Below are 17,487 nucleotides of genomic sequence, written 5' to 3'. Positions count from 1 at the left end.
ACTGTGTCTCTACAGTTTACTAAATCAGCTACATCTGCAGGAACTTACACGAGAACGCAGTTAAACAAAGGAGGATCGATACTCATTTGTTGACTGAATAAATCCAGCTTTTGATATTCAAAAGCTGAAAAATGGTGGTTTATGAACACTGACAATTTCTTTAGTATCTTTGCCTCCAATAACTACCTTACAGGTCTCTCTCCACCCTGCCCCCCAAAGGCACTTGGAACCTGCTTCAGCTCCTCACGGTTTGGTACGGTTCTTTCTTCTCCTACCGAATGCCTTTCACTTCTCTGCAACAAACTTCAGTATTTAAATGGACAGCAATGACATCTAGTGGCTTGTTAAGAATTTGCCTCCCTTAGTTTCCAGCTCAGTCATTCAGACAAAACACAGCTCCAAGCGTTTGTTTTCCTGCTTCCAACCACAGAGGCCAACAGTGAGTGCATCCAAAATCTCTACAAACTCTTTCATAACATACCCTCACCATCGTCTCCCCCATCTCACCGCATTTCATCAGTCCCTTGCTTGAAGCCATGGAGAAGTGAGGTAGTAGGCACAAGTTTCCTTTAGGCCTTGCCTAATTTCTTCAGTGTAAATCTGTCTGTCGGTATTTGTTCTGGTTGCAGAGGGCTGGGGCTCTATGGTTATAAGGGGCTCTATTGGCCCTTTTGGTTATGCTGTTCTCTAGCTGCATTACAGTAAATGGTAGGGGTTATTCACACAGACAAGGACAAGGCTCAAGGGCACATCATTTGTAACAACTGGCACACAGCTCATTCACAGCTAAAAAAACATACAAAGGACTGTAATTTCTAAAGCATAACTGTGCTGAAGTCACAAGGAGAAAAGATAAAAATGCTATTCTGAAAGCAAAGAGGAAAAGGTCTCGGATCAGATTTACAGGAGTACAGTAAGTTCACTTCCCCCTAAAAATCCCTCACCTTTCTTACTGAGTGATACTACAACAGAAGTACAGGTGAGTGGTTATTCAAACTTTTGAAGCATGTGACATTGTAAGGAAAGTTCAGCAGATATCTTTATATAGCTTCCTGTACTACTGGCACTAGTCATTTAAACACTGCCGGAGTCCTTGCAGGCATTAACCCTCTCCATAGCCCTGACAGTGAATGAGCCAGATGATTTCTTTAGTCAAGAATAATGAGAAAGCGTGAGATTTGTGGTGTGTGTATCTGGTGCACAAGCCTACAGCCCTTAGAGACTGTTGCATACTAGTCATTTAAAATACAACTAAACAACACAGTTCTACTTTCGTTAAGTGAGACATATTAATACTCAAGACTGGAATCAGTAGTTCGTGAGGTGCCTTCTCCTATCACCCATCTCAGGAAAACACTTGAGAGCTTTTATTTACATGCTATGCCTTAGTTCCTACAGACACACACTTCTTCCAATCTTATAGACAAGCAGATCTGCCTGAAATGGTCTATAAGCAAATAACATTGCTAATTTACAGAGCACAACAGAAGCATTTAATGATGCAACTGTTCTGCAGCACTAATAGGAAAAGAATGGAATAATTCTAACATACCAATATACCAACAAAGCACCCTGTAAAAACCTGAAAGAGGTGGAACACTTATTAAGAACATCTCAAGGAAAAAAACTTGAAATGACTCCATTAGAATGAGCTGCTACTCATGTTTCTGCTAGAGGGCAGAAAATTGGCCACTTGCCTTTGACCAGAAATTAGTTTAGGTAAGGGGCTACTGTTGCTTTAGAATAACATATACAACTTTAAGCATCACACTGCTTACATGTAAAGATGATTAATCAGGAGCAGCCAGTTACAACAGGCTTAATGCTGAACTTCAAAAGACATCATATTTAGTTTTCATCACAAATTCTTCTGGCAGACCCACTGACTTTCTCAAAGCAAAAGGCTACCCAGAGCCAAAGAAAATGACAGCATGTGTGGTTTCTGAACACTGAAACAGTGGTTTGATAAAGCAGCAACAAACACTACCAGGTGGCAATGAGATTGCCTATCCCATGGCTCCAACAACAAAAAGAGGATCTCAAAACCTCAGGTCTTCCTACTGTCAGCTGTAGCTTTTATTACTCATGTAATTTTATGCAGATAAGATCCATTCATTCCAGGCTGAAGTTCCCAACAAAAGCATGGATGTTCTTCTGGACTGCTGAACGGTTATCAACATTCTTAGGTCAGCTCCTTGAGGAAACCGATTTATTATCACTTTCAATGGTGTGAAGACCCATTTCTACAATCCTACAAAGAGCATGACTAGCAGGCACAGAAGTACTCAAGCACATGCATTCATGTGAAAGAATTGAAGAGGTTTTGCAGAAAGTATTTTCTGTTGCCTTAATTACAAGTATCATCATTTTTAATTTAGATGATTCCATCCTTCTGCCAACGACTACATTGGGGATTCAGCCTCAAACAGCAGAACTTCATTAAAACTTTAGTTTCTTCAAAACTAAAACAAAGAATCCTTGCTAAGTCAACTGGAGATGATGGTTTGTTCCCTCACCCACAATGCAGTGATCTCCACCTTCTGGGAAAAATTTCCCAAGTTGGAGCAATAGACCTGCAGTGACCATCTCCAGAAAGCAACAAATACTGTCAGGAAGGCAAAAGACTGCCTGGTCACTAGGTACTGGCTTCAAATAGCAAAGCAAATTTCACACCAACAGAACTCTTCTGTAGTCTACCCTTGAGGGAACCTATGACTGGATCTCCTGTCCAGTGCTCAAGTGCAGCTTGTGGTGGACAACAGCAGGACAATACAAACAGGTTGTGTTCTTGCTTGCAAAAATACCTACCAGCCAAAACTTTACTACTGTATATATAAATTTTGGGTTGGGAGAAGACAAAACCAAGGCCCACTATACAAAGACAGCCATATTAGAAATAGGACGCAGAGAGTGAGGAAGGGGTGAACAAGCTACAAAATATTGCCAGAAACAGTAGAGAAAACTGAAATGTATGGACTTGTCCATATAGCTTGTGGAAAAGAGAATTAGACACCTTAAATTTCAGACAAATGTGTATTATGAGACACTCCTGCTTGAGAATTATACACATTCTTGTATTACATTGTGTAGAAACATGTAAACATCATGCTACACAAATACAAAATATATATGCAAGAGCATTTGTCCTTTCATGTCCTTTCTATGGATGTGGTTATAGACTCTCAGCGAAAACAGAAGGCAATTCTAGCTTTCAATGATGAATGAAGCCTACACTGCTTAGTGTTCACTACCTCTTCCTTCAAGCTTGTCTTCACCAAAACAAATAGCACACAACAGAGAAGACAAATCATAGGTTGTTCCCAGTTCCTTCTGGACAACAAGGCACTCCATTAGCTTCACACTGAGAACCTCAGAAGAACTGCAAGCAGCAAACATCTGCTAAATATATTCCAGTAGGTTAACTCTTAACTATTGTTCTTAGACAGCCATAGCTGTTTCTCCGCATGTTTCAAGACTAGTTCACTATAGTGACCCCACTACTCTTTTAGTAAGAGTTCAACAGTTTCCAATGTGTTCCTGCTTCTGGAGATTATATTCTCACCACAGAAGCTTGACAAGTTGTGAACAAAACTGCTCTTGCGTACTGACAGCTGCAGGTTGGAAAAACTACAGCCAGCTCTGCATCTCCTCTTCATACTTTTGGGGATCAATAAAAGGCTTGTCAATTGACCGGATCATCAGCTCCCCACAGTACACACATTCAGCTGCCACAATATCATCAATGTCAGCTTTGATCTGTTCCCGGCTCTGCTGCCCCTTCCCCAAGCTAATGGTATCTGCATCCTTGGGACGATGGTGACTCTTGGAAGGCTGACTGGTAGCTGCCAGCTTCTTCTGAAGATCTTCGAGTTTTGCCTGTTTATAGGCAGGAAGGTTTGGGAACACTGCTTGGAGGAGACAGTCATAGTGAAACATGTGACCACACAGGAAAAGGTAAAAAGGGCGGTTTAGAAGTGGGAAGTCACAAGCAGCACATTTTTCCTGAGGCTCCACAGAGCCATACTTATTTCTCATTTCCTGGATGTCCTCTCGGATTCTCTTGGCACTCTGTGTGGCTTCCTCCATCTCCCTTTTCAGCTCCTCAATGTGCTTGTTGTAGTCCTCCAGGGAGTTACAGATTGCCTCCTTGAAATGGTCAATGGTGACAAAGTCTGGAAAGAATGGCAAGACATCTTCAATCTTCAGCAGGGCACAGCTGGAGAGGCAGGCCATTGCCTTCTTGACATCCTTCTCTTCCTGAACAACATGGCGAGCAATCTTTAACCAGAGTTTCTTCCGGAGTTCCTCATCATCTTCAGGGAGATCTGCACAGGACTTGGCAAGATCAACATCCACCTAGAAGTTGGACAGACAAAGAAACTAAAAGGTAAGCTTCCCTCTTTGTTTATCCACCATTCAACTTCAAAGCCTGCTGTCCATCATAGAAGACATTAGCAGATAACTTCTATTGCTATTTCATTGCCTAGGGCTGCACTACTGGCCTGCTCCTTGTTTACATGTCAAACACCTCTCCTCTCCACCAGCAGTCTCCTTGAAGATTTGCTTGCTAACCAGAAGACAACCACAAAGCCTAGCACTACAATAAGGGCAAATCCATGTCATAGTATCTTTGCTGGCCACACATTCCAGCAAAGACACAGCAATGCCAATGAAAAAGGTCCAATAGCTCCTTGAAGGTCAGACTAAGCTGACAAAGGCATTCTTCTGTGATAGTTATCATCATGTAGGAATAAGAATTAATTAGAATCCTGAACAGTAGCTATATGAGTATTGCATAAATACAAATATGTCAAAAGTATTTGATGTTAGAAACCGAGCTTAAGGCAGACAGTACTCCCCCTTGTACTTTCCATGCCTCTACCTTCAATTATGGCTTGTCACAGCCAGCTATCTACTTAAAACAACCATGAAAGCACAGAACTACATTAATAGAGACAGGTCTTTCTTCCTACTTAGCCGCACAGCTCCTGTACTGATGAATGTGCTCAATTCCTCTCAAATGCTCAACTGTTCAAGATAACTTTCCTACATGTCATTGCATGCATGCACAGACACACACGTACCTGTAAGGCGAGATCCACAGCCTCCTCATATAATTCCATCACTTTGTAAATATGCACACATGCATGATGGTGCCCATGCTCTGCACACAGGCGCAATGCATACTTCAGGTCATAGTGAATCCTGTTTGGGTTGGTTCCTGCTTGCTCCAGGTATGACAGCAGTGAATCCGGCCGACACAAAGCATAAAGAGACAACAGGTAGTTGTGAATGGCTTGCTGAGTTTCCTCCAACTGACAGACACAGAATTCCATATATCTAATGGCTTCATTGATCTGCTGGGTGCTGGCACTCTGGCTATAGTTAACAAGGGCTGGAATGAGGTTCCTAGCATCCAGTCTAGAGCCCATAGAAATCCAAGCATCAACTACCTTCTTGGGAATATGCTGGATGAGGACTGGAGAGAACTTGTAGAACAGTTTCTCATCTCTGTGCCTGGATAGCACATTAAGAGCCTCATCGTACTCATCGTGCTGGCAGTGGTGAGCTACTACACGCTCATAGTCCTGCATGATGACTGCAAAGTAGACCATGTGCTCTGTGTCCCCATGGCTTGCCAACAGCTCATAAATAGATGCCCGGTTATTAAACAGGCAGTCTTTGTTTTTAGGACTGCTCAGGAATGTGCGAAACTTCTCCCGTGTATCCAGATAGAGATTTCGCTGTGAGGGATCTCCTTCCAGCACACCTAACCAGTTCAGGTAGAGCTCTGTTAACCACGTGGTCAGCAGAGTGGTCTGTGTCTTCTCAGAAGGCTTTAGATTACTCAGCTTCTTAATCAGAAACTCCATCAGGGCCTCTTCTTGCTTGGCTTCAATGAACTTAAGGGCAATTTCCTCAAAGTAGCTCTGGGTCAGTGCATAACACTTGGCACTGTCTATATACCTCTTGTTTTGGAAGCAGTGCTCTGCTTCTTTTGCCAGCACAGTATCTAGGCACTCTGGACGATCTTTACAATACTCTTTGGCTAAATCAAATTTGTTCATATTCATATACATCTTCCACACATCTCTAGATTCCCGCTGGACGTGGTAGCGGAACACCACTTTCTCAGTGTGGATCCAGATCTGCTGGACTGTGGGATCTTTGATCATGCGTGTCAGCAAACCAAACTTCTCCAGGAACATATCTTGAAAAACAACCTGCCCATTCAGGGTGCATACAGCCTTCACTCGATCAGGCAGCAGCAACAAGAAGTGGAACTGGGTAAGTACAATGGATATTGGCTTGTTCACAGTTATGTCAATATCAGAAGGATAAACCCAGACCCGTTCATCACTCAAAATCGAATCAGGACGGCTATAATCCAGTGTACCATATAAAACACCATTTCCCATCATCCAGGCAAAGGAACGTGGGCTGGAACGCAGTTTTGGGGTGTAAAAGGCTATCTCACTGAAACCAAAGCTGGCTGGGAACTCCCGGAAGCTTGGCAAATGGTCAGCATGCAAAGCAAATATGGAGCTGAAGCCTTGCTGCTCTGTCCCTTCAGGCACTTTGCCAACAAACTGGAAAAGTCTCTTTTGAGTGGTGGCTATAATAAAAAATTTCCCTTCTATTCCTCGTTCAATCTCCAAGCAGCAGACTGGGGCAGGTCCTGATTCCTCCTCCAGGGTGTAGACCTGTCGGAAGTACTGATCAGGATTAGTGCTGAAGAGGCTTCCCTCACTGACAGAGATCTCAGCCTCATAGATCTGCCCCTGGGATGTCCCCACCAGGATAGGCCCAGTGTTGGTCTCTGTACCAAGGAATTTGTTCCAGCCCACACTTTCAATCAAGTGGCCTTTCCACCGGGAGAGCGCTCGCACTTTCTGAACACTTCTGTTCAGGTAAAGGCATTCACTGGTGTTCAGAGCAATCAGGAGATGGGAGCCTGCCAACAGGAGAGGGGTATGGGAAAGAGAAGGAGAGAACAAATTAAGACTGTGCCAAAGCAAGCCAAATTCCTGAGGCTTCTAATCCTCACATTTGATAAGCTCTGATATCAACATACTTAATCCAAGACTTTCCCAAACATTCCTTGGAATGTGGGGAATTTCCATGCTGGATCAGAATGGTAGTCCATGTGTGGAAAACTTAAAATTACTAGCCCCAGATACTTCAACAAGAACATATTCTTCTGTTTCAGTAAGTGTTCTAAGGATAAACAGTTCCCAGAGTTCTCTCCTATCCCTGGCAGCTGGTGGCAGATATGAGCATCCCTTTCCAAACCTCTGGTTTGTTTTTTACAATCAGGGAAGGCTACAGTGAGCTTCAGATGTTTTACAGTCCTTTTTAAAAGGTCTTATACAGTCACATACAGCCCAGGGTGACTGCAAAGATTTCCTTTAATTGGTTTTAACAGCGTCGCTCAGAACTAATTGCATGTGTTCATTTCAGAGAGTTCCAAAGCAACAACATACACACAAACCAGTGTGTTTCCCTAATAGCATAGGGGCAAATCAGCAGGCAGAGCCCCTGGGCAATGGAGTCCTGCCCATAGAAAAACCACCTCTTCTCCTTATTTACAGAACACAAAGAGAACTCTTTCGCCAGCTCTTGTTATGCACATTCAGTTGCATCTGATGCCAAACATTGTCTGTAAACATACATAGTCCGCTGCCTTACCTGTGTGGTCCAAAAACATCTTGTAGACTTTGGCTTCATCTTTGCGTCCCAGCTCCACCTGATTAGGTTCATCTGGTTTCCCAAGATCAATCCTGCAAACAGAAACCATGAAAGCATGTTTCCAACAACAGTTCATGTAGGTGTAATTGCTTACTGTTCTCCATCTTGGGTTTCCATCTTGGCTTTTTATCCAGTTTGTAAGTTCTGTAACAACTTCAGGGAAAAAAGACAAGAGAAAGAAAGGGGCAAGAGAAAATAAGCAATAACTGCAGGTCTCTGGCAGCATTACCTGAGAAGGGTGTCTTTGCCAAGGCTCATACACAGCTGGTTAGAGGAGACCACTAAGCTGTTAATTTTCTCTGGAGGAGCAAAATCAATCCTTTGCTTGTTAAATATTGGTGTTTCCTTCTCCAGACGTGCATTCACATATCCTGGAGAAAGAACACAAACACTTAAAACCAAAACAAGACCAAAACCCCACAACCACCACCCCACACTACATCAAATTCTAACCTAAAAAACTAGAAGGATCATTGCCTGCTCTGGGTTGTACTAAAAAGGGAGCATGAACACAGAGAGCAGCACTTACGTGGGTATGTATAACTAGAATGAAAAGGAGCAATACACTTTACTGCCTTGTCATGGGTATGTATAACTGGAATGAAAAGGAGCAATACATTTTACTGCCTTGTCACAGAACTGCAAAACTGTCACTAACATTAATTTGAAAGCACACAGAATTCCAGGGGAAGCCACAAAACTGTCACATAAACTGCATTAAAAGCTGAAAATGAGAGCAGAATCACAAAGTCATTTGTTTTCCTTGGTTGATATTTTATTTGCTCAAAAGAGGAAAGAATGGCTGGTATTAGAGAAGACACAAAGAAGGCTCTGGTTTGACACTTCCACACAAGCTACCCATGAGACCATTATGGTGTTAATTGAAACATATTTCTGTCTTATTCCATGTTGGGATTGAACAAGCTATCATACTTGACACCCATCATTCACAAACTAAGCTATTTTGAAAGCCATGTTGAGGTTTTTTTGTATCCACATAGCAAACTTCATCACAGAGAAAAGTTTATTGGATTATTTGCTGCAGGGAACACAGCTGGAGGTCACAATGATGCTTTTGCCATAACCCTGTTTTACCAACCATAACACTATCCTAATTGCAGCTTTCCAGCTGGAAGGCATGTGAACTACTTGTTAGAGCCAAAGCAATAACCAAGACCTGGTGATTGCTGAATCAATGCTTTAGTCTTGGCATAAATTGCTTCCTGATCCAAAACCCATTCAGACTGGTTTACTGTTTCATTACAAATCCCCAGGTGGAGCCAAACCAACCTAATCCTCAGATCCTTTAAAAAAACAGGCCTGAATTCTAAGGAATGCCCAGTTAAGGTCAGAGTTGAAGTTGGATAAGACATGGTGACCTTATAGGACACATGTTGCATTTTAAGCCCAACCAAGCAAACCTGACAAATCAATGAACTGGAAATGGAAGTGTACAACCAGAGCAAGTTAGCTCAGGTGACTAGTTAAGTATTCAGCTAGTCAGTCTAGTCCCAGTCAGCTTGGGAAATGTGGCATCCATAGGAACGCATGTTGATGGATTACTTATGAAAGTGGGTAAGGCAAAGAATGGAGAAGTAAGGTCTGACTTGAGGGAAGTGACACACTTCTGGAGAAATATATTAATACATGAATAAATAAAGCTTAGAAGTCAATGCTTTTAAAACCCCCTGTGATCTTCAGTGCAGATGGGCAAAGCACAAGATGCAGTTCAAATTCATACCTCTGGCTACAGCAAAGACAAAACCCCAGCCACAGGCAAGGAGTCAACAAACAAACCAAAAGACAAGTAAAAATACCACGTGGCAGCACAAAGCAGAAGCATGACGGACTTAGTTTCACTGAAGATGAGTAAACCTCAGCATCCAAAACTGTAAGACTTGCAGAGACTGTGCCATTCTATTCCTAATTGAGAACAGCACTCTTTATGGTCTTCCTATGAGGAGGCAAAAAAAAACTACAAAAGAGCTCAGATATGCCAGTGAACTGCAAAATAAGGCAGCATTCGTATAAAAACAGACCCAGGTGATGACATTCATTAACAAAATCCTGGAACATGTGTGCCTCCACAAACAGATCTTTATCACAAAGTTTCACCCATCTCTGTCCCATGAGACAAGTTTTCCCAGGGACTGAATTTCCCATACGCACAGTCTTACATAAGCCTCTGACAAAGAAAACAGCAGAGGATCAGTCTGACCACACTACCTCAAGCTCAAAAGCAAGACAGACTGATATACTGCTACCCACATGCAAGGTACTGTTATCTAAAGCAAGTAGATCCATGCAGCAGTTAGCCTGGATAGGAAGATTAAAACCCAAAAAGAGCTACAGCAAGTTAAGGCCATTCATGGCCAAAGCAGCTAACTAGGAAGATGTAAACTTACAGAAAAAAAGAAACCTGGAATTGTATCTCAGAGGCAACAGACTATTTCCATCCTAAAGAGTGTAGGCCTGACACTAGCCTGGGACTAACAGCACCACTTCAAAGCACACTCAATGCCTATAATCTCCCACAAGTTATCCTGAAAATCTCTAATTTCAGTCTTGTTGCTGTTGAAAAAGCCAGTGTAGCAGTGGAAAGCAGCCTACTAACATTATGAATCCTTCAACTGCCTATTCCACCAATGCCTTCTCCTTGACTCCACTAGACCAGCTGCAGGATCTTTAAAGGATTCTTGTTTTAGAGGAAAAATGCACGTACAGGAACAGACAAAGCAACCACAGTCTGAGTAGGCAGCTTTTTGCTCTGCACATACATTTTTTTCTCACACATTATACCACATCTTACACATTTCCCACTTATGCAGATGTGCATTCCTTTATTTCCAGTGAAGCAAAGCAGATGTTCTTAATTTCAGACTAGGGAGCTGCAATGCCACAGTTTAAATTTGCTGGCATGAATGCTGGTATGAACTGTGCTTCAAAACCTGAGGACGAAGCTCCCAAGCCTCATGTCATCATGACATCATGTCATCTCAACAGAGAAGCAATAAATATAAACACATTTATATATATAGAAAGAGGAGGAATTGCCCTGATAGGAAAAACCCACCTACCAACAGATCACCAAGTCACAGTCACTCAGGCAATCCTGAATTGTTTTTCAGACTGCTACTAAGCAAAAAGCTGACTGAGACACAGGAAGGAAAGGGAACAAATAGTATCTACACACAGGTAGGGGTTTAAAGCTGGGTTGGGAGGGTTTGTGGTTGTTGGATTTTGGGTTTTTTTTATACTTCAGCCATAGTTCAAGCCAGTGGATTGGATTCCAGCATTCTTGACTCTTTAGGGCTGTATCCATTACAACTATTGCTAATTGCTGTTAGTGTAGAATCATCACCACTAACACGAGGATTTTAACCTAGTGTCTGTAGCAGGAGAAAGATTAACTTCTTTAACTTACAGTCCTCTATACAAAGGATATGTCTATTTTATAACACGTACTCCTTTCAAACAGTGCCTTCCTTCATCATGACCCCAATGTCCTCCTTCTGTTCAGGCTAAGATTCTACTGCAGCATTTCCCACCCTGATTTCTGGGCAGATATGCATTTTTCCATAGCGCTTTTAAACCATTCAAAGATCTAAGCTCACAAACTTCAGTCAAGCCTAGTGGGTCTAAATAGATCTTTTTTTGCTGAAACTGCAATACTGAACACTTACAATGCAGCAGTACTTTAGGTTGACAACAGGGTCACTGCTTGGTTATCTACAACTTGAGAAACAGCACCCGCAGTTTAACAAGCACAGGGACTAAAACATTAACAAGCACATTAACTCGAACAGAGGAGTAAGTTTTAACATCTTCTAAAACTTCCAGCCTAACCTTAAGGACTGCTTTCAGGAAGTTAGCTATTTGTTGCATCTTTTTCCAAGGTCAACTTCAGACTGCCTACAACTTCTACCAGCTTAAGTTTCATTCAAAATTACCAGGTCTGATTTAAGGACAATTAAAATCCTGATTCAGATGTACCTTTGCAATTCAGCAGTTTCCCAAACTTCCTTTGCCAACATCAACTGTCAGCAAACAGTCAGATTTCTCAACTGTAACAGTCATGACTGGAGACAGGGTTGTAGCAGTCAAGAAAAGTTGACTCCTTGAAAACTTATTTTATGTAACACAGCTCATCCCAACACTGTTTTGCACAACACTTACTCAGGACAATTAATCTTTATCTAACATTACACAACAAAATAACTATGCATATTAAAACAAACAGGAGGAACATACCTGTTTCAGTACCTAGACTCATAAAATGAGTAATTCTGCCTTTGTATTTATACTTGATAATATACATAGTATGACAGAATCCATCAATTCTTAACACCTAAATAGAATTACAACCTAGTTTCCCCAAAGGTTAACAGCAACACTGTTTAAGGAAAAAACTTGAAGGAATATGCCCATCCAATTCCAAACACTCAAAAAAAACATTGTGAGGTGACATCAAACAGGGAACAGTTATTGAACCTAATAAACCTTGAATTTATCATAGAATATACTTGCCACCTGTTTGCTTTCTCCAACACAAAAGAAACAATTAACTGATCATCACACCATTGCTTTACATGGATTGTACACCTCCCTGGACAGTACAGCGTACCAAAGCTTCACAGACCTGTTAGTGATACAGACTGCTTTCTTGGTAACATTCTTCAGCAGTAACCTTGCCACTAACCTAACCACTATAACAATTAAGTATTTGGTAAACTGCCCCTGGGTTTGGAAACTAACTCCATGCAGGTACAGCTGTGCACACAGCCAGCATACTGTAGCTGGGTTCTTCAGAGAGAAAGAAACAGCTGATGAGTTGATCTCAACTACAAGTCCTGAACTGAATAGCACTGAGGTGTGGTTATAACTTGTGACTATGAAGGCACTTCACATACACATTTCCTACACACATCACAGGGGCTATATATAGCCTTATAAAGACATCCCACAGATAACCATCATCTTGGTTTTGCTAAGATGACCCACATTACAGCATCACTGAAGTTGGAAGGGACCTCTGAAGATCATCTAGTCCAACCCTCTGCCAAGGTAGGGCCACCTACAGCAGGTTACACAGGTTGGTTTTGAATGTTTCCAGAGACTCCACAATCCCCCTGGGCAGCCTATTCCAGTGCTCTGCCATCCTCAATGTAAAGTCCTTCCTCATGTTGAGGTGATACTTCTTGTGGTTTAGTTTATGGTCATTGCTCCTCATCCAGTGCTGGGCATCACTGAAAAGAGTCTGGCACCATTCTCCTAGCACCCACCTTTAAGATATTGATCCACATTGATGAGATCTCATCTCAGTCTTCTCCAGACTAAACAGGCCTGGCTCCTGCAGCCTCTCCTCATTAGAGAGACAGATGCTCCAGACCCCTGATCAAACTTGTGGCCTCCACTGGACCCTCTCCAGCAGCTCCTTGTCCTGAGGAGCCGAGCACTGGACACAGTGCTCCAGATGTGGCCTCATTAGGGGTGAACACAGGGGGAGGACCACGGCCCTCAGCCCGCTGCCACACTCCTCCCGGTGCACCCCAGGGTACTATGGGCTCGAGCGTGCCCTGCATCAAAACACCCCACACGACAAGCGATGCAAACCCAAACCGGAGCTGACTGCTCTGCCTTACGCCAGCACCCGGCAGCACCCACACGGCCTGGCACGCCCCGCTCCCACCTACCGGAGTGCGGGATGCCCACGCTGGCGCGGCTGTGCTGCACGGCGGCGGAGCGGTGCAGCGAGTCCTCGTACTCGTCCAGGATGGACGCCATGGCGAACACCGGCACCACAGGCCCGCATCCGCCACTTCCGCCCGCGCTCAGCTGACCCGCATCACGTGCCTGCCCCGCCGCGCACTGCGCCTGCGCCCCAACCCCGCCCCTCTGACTGACGGGAGGTGTTCGGCCGGTACTATATGGCTGCTGGAGCGCGGTTTAGTTGGGATCCGTTTGTAGTAGCAGCTCGGACCTTCGTGTTCCTAATAATGCCCTAAAGATGGCTACTGGGCATATAACCTGCAGCCCGGGGTTGGGGTGCGTGCAGACACAGCAGGGTTTGCAGCCTCGCTGCATCTCTCTGGTGCTTGCGGTTTCAGCTCGCTACTGTCCTGTCGTGCAGCCATGCCCGTGATAAATGAGCACATCAGTTTGCTTCACCGGGATTGCTTAGTTGTGATAGCACTGCAAATGCTTTATTTAGTATTCGCAGTATTTTTAGGACAAGAGGTAATGGACTCAAGCTTTCCCCAGGGGAGGTTTAGATTGGATATCCGGGAAAATTCCCTCGCGAAGAGGGTGCTCAGGCATTGGAACAGACTGCCCAGGGCAGTGCTGGAGGCACCATCCCTGCAGGTATTCACACACCGTGTAGATGAGGCCCTCAGTGCCATGGGTTAGTGGTGGCCTTGGCAGTGCTATGGAGTGGTTGGGCTTGATGATCTTAAAGGTGTTTTCCAATTCTACTATAATTCTAGTGATATTTCTAATTGCACCCAAGAATTGGCTGGTTTTAAACACTCCTATGCAAACTCCTGCGCTGTGACTGAGTGGTACAATCTTAGCTTTATTACTAAGATAATGCTTCTGACACAAGCAGATGGGGATCAAGCATAAGGCTGTCCTTGAACTGGGCTAGATTTGCTCTGCAAGTTTCTTCCAGCTTTAAACACTGTGTGGGCCCAGGTTATGTATCACTAAATAGTACTTAAAATCTGGGGGTTTCTTCTGATATGCCAAAAATGGTTCTTTACACTTTTATCTTCTAGCTTAAACTAGCAGGATGTATAACAGTGGCATTAACAAAAATACTAATCTCTTATACAACACTTCTGGGTTTCATCATAGATAAAATTAATAGAGATGTACATGTTTATACTATATTACACTATATACTGTATATTATATGTAAGCTTCACAACACCTTCTTAAGGAACAGAGAAGTGTTGTCCCATAGTGTACAGCACAGTTTGCAACACAGAGGGATCCATTACAAGACAGAGGAAGTCTCCCACCCTTAGCTTGCACCTCAGGTGGCAGTGGGGCACCACCAGTAGCAGTTTGCTCCTGCATGCCCTTTTACAGGGCACCTCACCCTCATGCACTAGGGCTCCAGTCTGCATTGCTCAGCCTCAGGCCTTCTCCCCAGGGCTGTACTGGATACACAGGTCCCAGGCTACCAGGTTCTGGAGGTTCCCATGGTGTGCTCAGCAGGGTCACCTCCGCCTGCTTTGCTAAATCATAACACATCTCTTCCTGACTCAGTCTCCTTGAAAGCACTGGCAGGAGCCCAGCCCCAGCCTCTGCTGTTTGCCCTCCTCATGGGGCAGCTCTGAGCCAAAACAATGAAACCACACTCTTTTGGTCTCCAGTCATCTTGATCATTATAAACAGCAACTGCTCTCTTTCAGCTTCTCAAAAGATGCACACAAACTACATTAGGTTTAGGGTAATGAGGTAGGAAGGGATTTCTTGGGACTGTCAGATCCAGTCTCCCAGTCTTGTAGATATCACATCATATAGTTCTCTCTCTGTTTGTATCAAGCTGTGTCTGAAAGCTTGGGTATTTTTGACCCTGACTGCTCCAGCTCATACCTGTTCCAAATATGGATTACTGTCATGATTTCAAGCTCTGATTTCCAGTCTGACATACACTGTGGATAGTCTGAAACCTTTTGTTCTTGTTCAAACACTGTCCTTTAGTGTACAGGACATTTTAGAGCATTAGTTCCCTTTGCAAATACCAGCACCAATTGTAGCCTTCATTCAGATGAACCAAATCCAGGATTTACCAAACCAAGGAGTTCTTTCTTTTCTCCTCTTAAAAATGGGAGAGAATTCATTTCCTGGAGCATCTCTGCATTCAGCACAGCTTTGCCTCTGTAATGGGGTGAGCATAGTTTGACCCCTCATTTCAGAGGGCTCACCCTGTTGCCTTCAACAATGATGCTTGTACATGTTTCTTTTTAGTCAGAGTTTTAGCAGCAGAAGACTGAAGGGTTATTTGGTAAGGGGGAAACAAATCATTTAAATGTATGTGGAAATTCGGCTAACTTGAAATCTGTGCACAAATGCCTCACTGTCCAGCTCTGTGGGGTGTTTGTATCCAAAGCCTAGATCAGGACATATCTTTGTGATCTTGGTTGGGGGGGAGAAGTTCTCTTTCTCATTCTGGCAGGTGTTACTGCCAGTTAGGGCTGATACCTCATGAGAAACCTGTGTCTGCTTTTAGTGTGGTTAAATTGGAAGCCAGATTCTCACCTTATTTGGAAATGAAACATCAGCTAAAGCTAACCCAGGCCCACAAACCTGCTCCATCCATCTGCACTATCATCTGCTCTGATTATTTAATTTACAAACATGTGCAATAATTATATGCCAGTGCTGCATTCACAGATTTGGTATTCTGAAAAGAAGGGCAGAGTAAGGGTTGCAGGCAGAAGATTTATGAGCTCTTTGATTCACCAGGAATGTGTGGAGAATCAGATTATTACATTTGATGTGTAAGTCTAGTGGTGTAAGTCTGTAAGAGGGACTTGTGGGAGAGAATGAAGTGAGTGATTTTGGTGATATGCTTGGATTAGAAACCTAAATTCTGATCTCTTATTTTTGAATGGCTGTGGTCACACTTGCAGTAATTTTGGCTTTAAAAGTTAACATTTTCTTCAAGTTATGGACACAGCTCTAAACATCTGGATGCTGTATGGCATACTAATCTCTCCAGCTGCCTTGAGGAACCGATTCTAGATAACGGTGCTGACAAACACATACTGTGTCCAAGGTCCAGATTCCCAGCAGATTAAGCCTGTCTAAATCTGGGCTCCCACAACACTGCCTCTGTCATTCCTGGCTGTCCCGTCTGGCCCACACTTTGTGCCAGTATTACTGCATGTATGACTGCAGAGTGAGCCAGTTCATTGCCCCACAGCAAATGGCTTTGTGATCCACAATCTAAACACAAGTGCTGGTGCAGAAGAGAGGGCAGGAAGACATGGCTGTGGGAAGACTTAAGGGCAGAACACAGCTCAGATTTAAATGACTTGAACTGCCCCCAAGATAACCTAGTGACACAGTTATAACTTGAATTATACCCTGGATTTCTTCACAGATTTCCACTACAAACGTGGTACTGATCATCACTCCCTGGATATAGGACATTCCTTCATTGTGGTCAACATAAAAACTACATTGCGTTCATAAAAGCCATAGGCAAATAGGCATATTTCCCCAAACACAACAGCCTACATAAGTTACCCATCGGGCAGGTTACAGACTCTCAGACAACCCTGTAACTTACTTCCCAAGAGTGACACTTCCCCAGTGACACAGTCTTTGAGTGACCACTTGAATTCTATGTCCAACTTCACAGCCATGGCTGTGTACGCATGGGTATCACAAGTTACCCATGAGAACCTGAACTGGAACCTTCATGGGAAGCCATATAACAATTATAATTTACACTTAAGGAGAGCAAAGCTTGAAATGAGTTTGCTGGGGCTCAATTCATTAGCCATTAGCCCCACTCCCAAGCTCCATACTCATTGTCAGAAGCAGACTTCCTGCAGACCAGCAAACACTGGGTGGAACCATATTGTGCCACAGCAGCACTCACAGACCTGCATACCACAGCTCCTCTGACACCTACAGAAGTTTTCCCACACGGGACCTATCAAGGTCTGTTGATGCTACACGTGCACTCCAGAGCATGCTGCCCTTCCGAAGCAAACAGTG

The 17,487-nt window shown here is 43.5% G+C and overlaps 1 protein-coding gene across 1 annotated transcript; it reads right to left on the bottom strand.

The window, feature by feature from the left end:
* Window positions 1-3,014: 3,014 nt before the first annotated feature.
* VPS18 (VPS18 core subunit of CORVET and HOPS complexes) lies at window positions 3,015-13,579 on the bottom strand. The gene is made up of 5 exons (XM_034062452.1): window positions 13,443-13,579; window positions 7,979-8,120; window positions 7,690-7,781; window positions 5,085-6,955; window positions 3,015-4,356 (listed from the first exon to the last, which is right to left on the bottom strand). Exons 1-5 carry the CDS (start codon window positions 13,531-13,533, stop codon window positions 3,628-3,630), a joined length of 2,925 nt encoding a protein of 974 aa, XP_033918343.1. The 5' UTR covers window positions 13,534-13,579; the 3' UTR covers window positions 3,015-3,627.
* Window positions 13,580-17,487: the final 3,908 nt, after the last annotated feature.

The sequence above is a fragment of the Melopsittacus undulatus genome, chromosome 4, assembly GCF_012275295.1.
Source record: "Melopsittacus undulatus isolate bMelUnd1 chromosome 4, bMelUnd1.mat.Z, whole genome shotgun sequence".
Classification (NCBI taxonomy): Eukaryota; Metazoa; Chordata; class Aves; order Psittaciformes; family Psittaculidae; genus Melopsittacus; species Melopsittacus undulatus.
This window is presented reverse-complemented; position numbering and strand designations above follow the sequence as displayed.